The sequence below is a fragment of the Plasmodium cynomolgi genome, chromosome 6 (assembly GCF_000321355.1).
Source record: "Plasmodium cynomolgi strain B DNA, chromosome 6, whole genome shotgun sequence".
Lineage (NCBI taxonomy): Eukaryota > Apicomplexa > Aconoidasida > Haemosporida > Plasmodiidae > Plasmodium > Plasmodium cynomolgi.
Window position 1 is genome coordinate 316,486 of NC_020399.1, and position 11,700 is coordinate 328,185.

The 11,700-nt window shown below is 30.9% G+C and overlaps 2 protein-coding genes across 2 annotated transcripts; one reads left to right on the plus strand and one right to left on the minus strand.

Annotated features, from left to right (window-relative positions):
- Nucleotides 1-573: 573 nt before the first annotated feature.
- On the minus strand, nt 574-2,545 carry PCYB_061650 (hypothetical protein; the record flags this gene model as incomplete). Its single annotated transcript, XM_004221332.1, has 2 exons — nt 1,436-2,545; nt 574-1,297 (listed from the first exon to the last, which is right to left on the minus strand). Coding segments are annotated over exons 1-2 (1,428 nt in total), but the record flags the coding sequence as incomplete, so codon positions are not given.
- A 4,864-nt stretch (nt 2,546-7,409) lies between these two features.
- On the plus strand, nt 7,410-9,076 carry PCYB_061660 ((Zn) transporter protein; the record flags this gene model as incomplete). Its single annotated transcript, XM_004221333.1, has 6 exons — nt 7,410-7,557; nt 7,665-8,069; nt 8,326-8,444; nt 8,615-8,702; nt 8,792-8,856; nt 8,948-9,076. The coding sequence occupies 6 exons, from the start codon at nt 7,410-7,412 to the stop codon at nt 9,074-9,076; spliced, it is 954 nt and encodes a 317-aa protein (XP_004221381.1).
- Nucleotides 9,077-11,700: the final 2,624 nt, after the last annotated feature.

Genomic DNA, 11,700 nt, shown 5'->3' on the forward strand with positions numbered 1-11,700 from the left:
TTTTTGCGTACATGAACACAAAATATTTGTTCACGCTCGGAGTACAGTCCGCGCCCTCCGCTGTTCTGGCATATTTCAAATGTAAATTATTACAGTTTTGTATGCAAAAGCAGCCTTTCCTTTCTCTTTGTTGCTTTTTTCTTTCTTCTTTCTCCTTACAACATCATATTTGAAATGTTCAAGGGACTCTGTTCTCCGTACGTTTTCCTTCCGTTCCCCTGGTGAAAAAAAAAAAAAATCAACGAAGTTAAGAATACGCTTAAATTGATGGAAAAAGTACGGCAGGATATGCTACACTCCATTTTCAGCTGTGCACATGTACTCCTAATGCAAAAGCATATATGTTATGCGCAATGTGCGTTGGTTTGAAGAGGCCGGAGTGCCCCCACAATTATTCCACCCTCCGCACAGGCAAAAAAGGTGTAGAAAAGTGCGTATCCCTTAGAATAAAATAAAACAAAGGGGCGGAACAGTCCTCCTCAATTCACCCACACAGTTCAACATATACATAAAATTTAATTTTAAGTTAAAAAAAAAATGCCCTTTCCATGTTAGCAAAAAATTTTTGCCTACCTTCAAATTGTCAATTATGAGCCATTGATTGTCATCACTATCGGAGCTGTAATCTGGCGCGGTTTTAAACAAATTGGATTTACTCTTGTTGGGCTCCTTTTTGCATTTTTCCGTTTTTATGTTTTCTTCTCTAAAGCGAACAAACTTTTTGGAAGAATTTTTTTTCTCATATGTATTAAACAGATCATCCGATGGGGGGGGTGCATAATTTTTCTTGTCATATTTACTCAATTTGAAATGGAGATTTTCCTTTTCGTTCAAACACGACATGGATGAATTCACACTGTTTAACGAATCTAACGATAAGTTAAAGTAGTAGAGTAAACTGCTACACGTGGTTAAGAAGGAGAGGAGGAGAATTATAAAAACATTCTTCGACATGTGCAAAATGAGATTCCACATGAAATATCTTTTGCTAATCAAGTTGGACAAGTTAAAACAAAAAATGTAAATATTGAGTAGAGTGGACTCCAAATTTAATGGCGCCTTTTCTATACACAGGAGCAGTATGGGGAGGGCTAAAATTTTGATGGATACATTCTGAACGATTATATTAAGTAGGAAGAGAAAGGGGCTCACATATGTGCTCTTGTTATAGTACAAAAAAATAAAGCTAGCTATTTTCAGCATTACGTTGGACAGTATTGTTATCATTGCGTAACTTTTGTAACTTTTTTTGTTTGTGTACAGTTGGAAGATGGAGATTCCTATCAGCTTGGAGGTCCTACAAAAAGGGGGGACGCGGACAAAAATATGTGATACGGTGACTTAATGTGACGTGGAAAAGTAAACGTTCCGTGTTGGAAACACATCCTAGTAATAACAGCCACACATGCCTATTTGCATGCGCTCATCTCCTTACTGCGACACCAGGGGGATGTAGTTAATCAGGGAATGAGGCCATCTGTAATTCTGCACACCGTACTGCAACATCGAAAATTTTGTGTCAATGGACGAATTGAACAGAATCAAAAGAAAGAGTATTTTGAACAAATTTTCCTTAAACAGCAGTTTCTTCAGAAGTGCAAGTTGCGAAAGTAAATCTACTGTGTTTTTCACATGAACCCCTCCATTCTCACTCTTCTGTATTATGTTCCGTTGTATCTTAAAGCTCGAATTTAGCAAAAGCGTTTCTTCGCTACATAGACACGAAATGATGAATATGACGAAACTTTTCAAAATTAATAGGTAAATGCTTATTTTTAAAATGTACAAATAGTACAGGATAAGGGAACAGAAAATCTTTATACACATCACGTAAGATATGTAGAAAATTTTCTCAACGTGTATCTGTTTTCTGCATCGCTCGACTACGATTCCTTCAAAAACACAAGACGATAGGAGCATTTGACTGGAAACCAAAAAGACGACAGCCAGGTAGGAAAAGCAGTTCATCTTGTTATTAAAAAAATATATAAATAGCAGCAAAAATGTGGTGCTAAATTCGCTTATAACGATATAATACTTCCTGTTCAGTGGCAAATGCACAAAATTGTCTATGTAGGAGTACTTACTCAGGCCTGCTTTTCTTAAAAAAAGGGACCCCGATGAAACTCCATCCTTCATATATTTGTTGCTAAAAAATATCTTAAAAAAAATATATTTCCCGTTACACACTGTTCTGGTACAGTAATAAAAAAAATTCTGCAAAAAATTTCCTAACTCGTACAACTTTCGCGTCAAAAAGGAGACTACATTATTTATGTTAAAATACACATTATCCGTTAAAAATGCAAAAAGGGTTTTAAAAGTACAGAAGTATTAAAATGTTGTATATGTTTTTCCTCACGTCTTCACTTATTTCTTCTTTATATCGGGTACTCAGTATATAATCATTGTAACGTAAAAACAAAATGTATAAAAATTCACTCATAAAAAAAAGGGGTGATATGTTTCTCATCAACTTGGTTATCTTTGAGCTCTCACTTTCACGCTTAAAAATGTGTTTGTTGTTATCTCCTGGCTTCCTCATTTTTTCTGTTCATTTTGGGAAAGTAGATTTATTTATCTGTACGTTTGAATGGTGTATGTATCTGCGTCCTTTCGCCTGTTTCTTCTTCTGCTGCTCTGATTTCCTATGCTTTCTAGGCTTGGCCTCTGAAACGTCCCACTTTGCTGGAAAAGTGTGTTCATTCGGTATGCCTAGGCATAAGTACCGTGCGCCTACGCATGTGGCGTGCGGCATTCGTATATCTACACGAGCCGTTCGTCAAAGGAGGCGCAAACCCGGCTTCATAATCTGTTCAAACATGAATGCATAGTAGGCACGGCCTGCGCCAAGCAAAACGCCGCTTTGCTGTTTGTCGTTTTTTTCTTTTCTTTTCTTTTTTTTTCTTTTCGTTTTCCCGAAAGAGTCACCTCAGATGTAACTCGGGGGGAAATGCCTTGGTGGGCGAAAATCGCCGTATATGCAAAACAAAAATAGGTTTTCTTATTTTCTGCAGTTTGAACCAAATGGTAAAAAATGGGTATACTCCTGAAATGTTAAGAATAAAATTTCTCCCCCATTCGCATTATTTTTCAGTTAACATTGCTTCTTTTTTTTTTTTGAAATATTTCCGAAATGCGCATCAGAAAAAAGAGCATGCTTCCCCTTTTCATCTTTCCGCTTCGCTGCCCTTATGTCGGGAATGGCTTAACGAAGTAACGCAAAACACACCCTCGCTTATGTTTGAAAGGGGGGAACAAGAACTGCTACGCTTACGGAGGAAACACAAGTAACGATTTTTTCTTACATTTTTGGAAACGCGAAAAGATGTTTACTTTTACTTTGCCATTTTGCACAGGGGAAATACATTTAAATATATGCTTACTTATAAGCACATATGTATAATACATGCATTTGCCAGTCGCTCGTGTGGCCTAGTCCCTTTTGCATTACCCCTATAACAAGCTATTGACAAAAGTTTGAAACGCAAACTTGTTCTTAAACAGCAAGGGGGCTAAATTAACAGATTTTCTATTCATAAATGGTATTTATTATGAGAAAAATGGGGAGTAAAGCTAAAAAGGAACATCAAATTACACAAAGGGGAAAAACATAAGTAAGCCACAAACTTGTGCAGGGAAGGAATTGAAGGGAAAACACACACCCAATTATTTTCATCTTTTTTTTTTTTTTTTTTAACCCTTTCGTGGTAAATAAAAATGACCTCTTAAAGGAGCAAAGTTGAAAAAAAAAAAAAAAAAACTTTTCAACATGGTGTGATAAAAATGGTAGGCCACTTTTACACATAAGGGGCAAACACCTGAACTGCGTTCCCACAAAAGTTGACAGGATCATAGTACACACACACGTCGCAAAATTTTTTTATCTTAACATCTTTTCTTTTTTCATACAAGTAAGACACATGTGGAATGTAAAGTTATTCCTAGCTAAAGCGAGAGGGAACTCTCCTCTCAAAGTGTATGTCGAATGCGAGTTTGACTCGCTCATGATAAGTTTGCAAAATGGGTAAAATTTAGGCATAGCATAGCGTTTATACGACGTGTGTATGCTGAATAAACGGGTTTTCTCTCTTACATGAATGCGACCCATGTATTTTTCCAACAGCATCTCGTGACAAACGAAGCCTTTAAAACGTGAGGTAACACCATCGCACAAGGGGTAAAAAAAAAGATTCCCAAATGAAAACACCCCTTTGCATTGTTCTGTTCTTTTGTGAACATTTCCATTTAACAGGAAATAGCTCTTTTCTTTTAATTTCTTTTCCAATTTTTTTAAGCAAATCCCCTATGTGCCACGTACATTTCGTCATTCTTTTTGGTCATGTTCCCTATTTTTTTTTTACGCTCTGCGCGGGAAAAAAACATACGGTTGCATTCATCAAAGCCGCTGTGTACAATCTATAGCTCTAAACATACACTGAGAATTTACTACTGATGTGAAATTTAAAACATGAGCGTAGTGCATAACGATTTGGTGAGGATGTCAAAGCAGACTCTTTGCTCTTAACATGTGTACAGTTAACAAGAGCGAAGCGCGAGGTTCGTATGCAGTCGCATCTACACATGTGCAGCAACAAATCGTCAAAAATGTGTAAGCACGTTTCCGTAAATGTAGACCCAGTATGTACATGATCACACTTGTGCAAACTACGGATACTACTGCCCCCGTTAAGCATTGCACATGTGCACAAGCGAAACATGTTAAAAATGGGAGACACCCAAAGGGGGTACTTTTTCTCATTACTTTTAAGAACCTATACTAACAATTATCAACAAATCGGTCTTCCTTTGGAAATTTTTTTGTTTTCCTTCTGAGGAATGCTTGTCGCCGCTGTGCCTTATGATTTATTTCCATTCTTCTTTTAGAAATGTGTCGAAGGATTTGCCTATCTGCAAAGCCATGTACCCGAATGAATATTTTTCCCATACAGGGAGACATGTTTTCCTTTTAAGGCATTTTCTACATCTGTACCGCCTTGCGTAATCCTCAAATGTATTCATTTTTCGCCTTATTCGTGAAAGCAACGGCCATATAATTTTATTGCCGCAAGAAAGAAGAATCATTTTTCCTCACAGGTGCATCATTGGAAGGAATTAAGTGGACAGAATCGCAATTAATGAATAAAAAAAAATGCATAAAAGAATAAGGGAGCAGAAGCTTCCACTGTTTGTTTATGCCTTTTTATAGCCTTTTTCGCAAAATGCTTTATACTTTTAAACCATTTTTAATCAAGCTCAAAAGAGCAACCATCATGGGGTAAATGGAAAGCAGCGCATCAGGCTCCCATACATTTATTATTGCTTTTTTTTTTACTACCATTAACAGATGTTGTTGTGTGTGCTACATGGCACATTTAAGCGTAAGCAACCCTGGAAATAAGCACAAAAAAGGCGGAAAAAAAAAAAAACTTTTAAGATATATTCGAATATTCACACATTTTATGAGAAAAAGGGGATTTTTATTTGTTCTATTTAGCATTTACATGCGCATATCTCTACATATGCAACACATGCTTATTGGGACATATTAACGATTTTATGTTAACCAGCAGACAACATTTGTTATGACAAATTCGACAAAAAAGAATGGATTGTTTTTTTTTTCCTTCCTTTTTCCTCTTTTCATTTTTGCCTTTTCTCGCGTTTTTCTGGCAGAACGCAACATTTACTATCATTTTGCTAATACATGAAACACGCTGCAAAATGACGGCCATAAAAATAATGCATTTAACTTAAGAGCCAACAATTTGTATGATCATTGTTTGCAGACGTTAAAATTATATCGCAAGAAAAAAAATTGGGCCAACCCCAACACATCATGGGGTACTTTTACTGTCATAGCATCATATTATATTTTTATGATACCTGACATGCTCGAACGGATGCTTAAATATATAATAAATACTCATATAAATATACATATTTCTTTTTTTTATGAACATTTTTCTGTTTTAAAAGAACAAAACTTGAACAAATATTATATGTAGACGTGATTTTTTTTTTTTTTTTTGGGGGGGGGGCCCTCAAATTATTTTGCATGCTATGATCCCAATTTTTTTTTTGGAATTTATACATGCCACAACCAAGCTTAAGCAGGGGTACAGTTATAAAAATGACAGATGAATTTAAAATTTTTTTACAAATTATACTTTATATATACTTGTTAATAAAAAAAAAAAAAATTTATGTTATGAAAAAAAATAAAATTTGCTACAAAAAACATTATTTTTCTTTTTAAAACATTTTGTGGTTTAATGGTTTTCTCTCCAAATTCATGTCAGCAACATGCGTTTAAAATAACAGTTGTTTGTTTGTTTGCGTGCCTTCTTTTTTATAGCATTTTTCTTTTTAATATAAATATTTTTTACAATTTCCATGTAGGTCATTTTGTAATTTGATTGTAAAGTTTTTTAACGTATTTTTTTCTGTTACGTATATTTGTTATATTTTTTTTTGTACCCACGCCTCCCTTTTTTTTAAGGTTCATTGTATGGTGTACATGATGGCGAAGGGTGCTTCAGAAGCTGCATATTAAGTAAAAAGTTATGATATGAGCACAAACCTTTCAAAAAATTAAAAAATAGGTACACGTACATATATCCATTCAAACGCATATGCATATATATAAACCTGTGATACCTGTACCAACGCGTATGCCATGTATGTTTAACCACGTATGAAGGCAATATGAGCGTGTATGTCTTCGCTGTGTATTCATCTGTGCACAATTTTTATTACAACATTTTAAGTGCTGGAAAAAATGTGGTTCTCCACTTTTTAAAATAATTTTAAGATTGTCACTTTATTTTTATTTTAAAGATATACTTTAAAATGTGACAATATTGCAGCTTACATTATATAACATCCACAAGATTTTTTTTTTTTTTTTTTTATATTAACAGTTAAGTGGCACATATACTCACCTGTGTCATTTTTATTTCATTTGTTCGATTAAACACTTCACTTTTTCTTATTTATAAGATGTACGAATCTCAATGTTATGCCTCCACCCCACACCCAACATTTCCGTTCGATGTTACACAATGTGTGAACTCTACATGCTATTTTACGTTTCCTTGCAGTGATAAGTATTAACGAACTCTGCATTATACTATTTAAAATATGTATGGAACAAGTTTTACGCATATGAAAACTTCATTTTTTATGTTTTAATGTAGAAAACAAAGTCGAAAAGCAATTTTATAAAATTACTTCAAATTGACCAAACTGTTAGTCTACTTTTCATTTATACGTAGTTTTTAGTGATAAGATAATGTGATATGAGTACACATATATATATGTAGTGTATATGTACATAGTTTTGTGATTTTTTTTATTTATGCTATATTTAATTTTTAGCCCCTTGTGTTTTAATACTTTTCGTCAAAATGTGGTTAACAATAATTCTAGCCCTTCTTATCTTCATTGAATGTGTTGCAGTTGTGTATGTCCCATCGTATGTAGAGAACAAATTGTCCAAAATAAAAAGAAATAAATTTTTAAATATGAAAATTTTGAAAATATTGCAAGTGGTAAGTATAGAAATATGAAAATTTTTAACATTATTATTTAAAAAATTTACGAAAAGTAAATAAATTTTTTTTTTTTTTTTTCCTCCCCCTTTCTTTACCATTTATTCTTAGGTGCAATATTGGCCTTAGCTTTCATACATATGCTACCAGAAGTTATTACTTTATTAAACAAAAAAAATATTAATCTTTATTACACCTTCACTCTAATACTTGTATCAGTAACATTTTTAAATATAACAGATATATTGTGTGATCATCATTTAGAACACAGCTTTGATATTAATGACACACTAGAATCTGAAAATCAAAACAATTCTATTACAAGTTTAAGAGAAAAAAAGAACGACACAAACTATGTATCCAATGATATAAATGAAATAGTAGACTTGGAGATCAGAGCATTAGATGAAAAAAAAGATAAAAGCAACAAATGCAAAAGTAACATTTTTTTTGATGTATTTAGATCAAACACCTTTATTATTGTTTTAAGTCTCTTTATCCATTCTTTCATAGAAGGTAATTTTTAAACACGATTATTCATTTTCATTCTATATTAAGATTTTAAAAGTGAACATGAATATGCATCTCCTGCGAAAGAAGAAAAAAGACTTTGTGCAAAGAGTGTTGCAATACAATCTACACATTTTTTGCGCACAACATAGATAATTTACACACCTTTCATAATATTTATCTAATTTCTTTTTATACGCATCTATATATGAAAATTCTGTACACATATTTTCTATATATATTTCCTTTTTCTCCTTAAAAGGTTTACTTATGGGGAGCTTAAAAGACCAAAAGGCCATTGCAATTGTGGGTCTTTCCATGTTAGCGCATAAATGGGCAGAATGCTTGATCGTGTACAAGAATGTCGTCAACAAAATAGAGGTAAACTAGGACAATGGATACTTTTTTTTTTTTATTCCATTTCGTATTTTATTTTTACTTTCCTTTAATGTGTGTTACACGCCTATACATCTGTATACACATATATGCATGAACGCATTAAGGTGTAAAGTTCTACATGCGTTAATTTTGCATAATTTCTTTTTTCTCAGAACACCTTTTTGGCGAACATATATGCGTGGTCCTTTATACTGTCCTTACCATTAGGAGTTTTTATTGCAATGTTTTCTTTCCCATCAAGTAAGAGCAGAAAGGACACAGTTTTTTAGGATTACTTTATATCATATTATACCATATCACAAACATTTTTTTTTGTTTTTAATTTGTAGACGAGTTTGTGGAAATAATCTTTAGTTCAATTGCTTGTGGCTTTTTCTTATACCTATCCTTCAACGTAATTTACCTTATGACATTAAAAATTTTGAAATGAGAAAAAAAAAAAAAAAATGGTAAAAAAATTTACAACGTATGTCTATTTTTTACAGATGACGAAGGAAATCAAGATAACCAAAAGCAACAAATATCTCATATCTTTTAGTTACTTCCTTGGAGTTAGTGGCATGTCAGCTTTGATGATAGTATTTAACTCTTTTGAAAATGTCTTTGTTGTTTAAAAGGGTGTAAATTATTCTTGTGTAGTCAAAAATTTACGACTTATTAGTGCCAAATTAAGAGATGGATTCTGAACATATTGAAGTACCTATGACTGTTGAGTAACACAAAACATGTTGCACAACTATGTTGTTAAACTAAAATGTATTAATTTATATTTGATTCCTATATTCTCATTTAAGTATCTATAAAGTTATGAATATATTTCTATCATTTTTTTTTTTTGTCTCCGCATGAATTTTAATACACATATCTTCCCATTCATTCTAGTTTACAGGAATAAAACACATTTTAAATAAACATGCACAACAAAAAAGAAAATATAAATATTTGAATTATATATAATTTTTTTTTTTGGACGCATGTTTATTTACACATTTAAAATGTTTTTATGTTTTTTTTTTTGATTCTTTTATTAAAAAAAATATATTTTTATATATTATGACAATGTGAATAGTATGTAGTGTTACCAGCGTTATTATAGACTAAAAAATAAAAAATTTGTTAACATTTAAATAATGTTTTAATATAAATAAAAAATTAATAATCAACTATTGCATTAAGTACTTATTGTACTGTTTTATGATTTCTTTAATTTTTCGGTTGTTCTATAACTGTAGAATGATAATGTTGCAAAAAAGTAACAATTTCAGGCTGCCTCATGTTTATAAATAATTATCATGAAATTTTACATTGGGGAAGGGAAGCATGAACGTGCAGGAATCTAACGTATTTTCCCCAGGTAATTTTAGGTTTTTTTTTTTTGCGCATAGGGGTATGTTTATTTAGTTAATATAACTGTAATAATGTGTCTATAATAAAATTCTAAACGTTCCTTGATCTTATATTTTTCGTATACACAATTTCGAAATTATCATATTCATCTATTTTAATTTTTTAACATATTGAATTTCGTTCTAAGATGTAATAAATTTAAAAAAAGTTATATTCAGCATGGTAACAATGGAACGTTTTCTATTCGTTTCACATATTTTTGGAATAATGTTAGATTCGTTCAAAATATTATTATAATGCCTCCATGAATGTACTTCGGGATGGAACTTCATTCTCACGCATTGTGTATAAGATTATCAAACATCAATAACTTTTACATTTTTCGAAACTCAAATAAGATTTCATATGAATTACGATTTTTCCATTGTGCCAATGTGACCATTAATGTCTATCTGAATATGCCATATATGTTCAGCCCATTTTGTCGTCTTTATACTACAAGATTATTTCTAACTGAACTATATAAAGAACATTTGAAGCGTCCAAAAAATAAAAAATTAGGTTATCGATCTAAGTATGCATAATTTAAACAGATATATGACAAGCATATGTCACCAGTTAAACATAGAAATGCTTAAATGTAAATGAAAGTTAAAAGCCTTTTCTTGTCAGACATAAATAAAAAAAAGTGGGCCTATGTAATAAGCATTATTTTACCATGTATAATATAACTTAAGAGTGTTATTCTTTGAAGAACATCACTTTCGGTATGCGTGTAAATGTTGGAACAAAAGTATTTTAAAAATGCCGTAACTGTGAATTTCAAAAGATTAAGCTTTTAGGGGTGCTGCAAATGTGCAATTACATTTATATGAAATAAATAGTATAAAAAGGCAAGCTGCAAATGACTAATGGTATCACTTTAAAGTTAAAAAATTTCATAAAAATTAAAATAAGTGTTTAAGCTTGGAAATAATAATTCAGGTTCTAATGTAAAAACCTTGAAAATTATTCATATACATGTGAAACAACTGATTATTGTCCATGACATATTAAAATTCCATTATTAAGTTTTCTAACAAGAAAGAAGCTTATAATTTTATTATATTAAATAAGTTAGAAAAAAATTGATATAAAAGGTAATATAATTACTAAAAGCTAAATACTATAAAGTATTATTCTTTGAATTGAATAGGACAATGTCACATTTTTCGTTATACACACTCTGAATGAAACATATCCCCGGAAGCATTTAACATATATTTTAAAGAATGGAAGAAACTGTGAAAAAAAAAAAAAAATAGTTTTGTTATGGAAAAAAGCAAAAAAATAAAAAGGTTCATAATTGTACAACACTATTTTATTCATTCCACAAACATAGTAGAAACGTTCGTGTGATGCAACATCAACTAACATGATATATCTTAGTAAGACTGTTAAACATGCATTTCATCAAAAAATTAATGTATTAATCTTAAATAAAGTTACATAGAACAATGAACAAATCTTATTTAATGTAATGTACTTATGAAACAGTAAATTTTAGTAACAGGAAAGGAAGAAGAGTTAATTATTTAATTTATATAAAGTATATAATATAATACTAATTGTTAAATAAAATTTAAGCATAAAGGATTAATTAAAAAAAATTTATACATTAATTAATTAAATAATAACTATATAAACTAAATAATTAAATATATTTTATTAATTAAGCAATTAATTTAGTTTATGAACACATTATAAAATTAATAAATAAAAAATAATAAGGCAGAATTAATAAATTAATATTAATTTAATAATAATATTAAAAATATAATTATTTATTAAAATTATATAATGACTTTATACTTATAAATAACTAAAATAAATTAATAATATATATTAAATA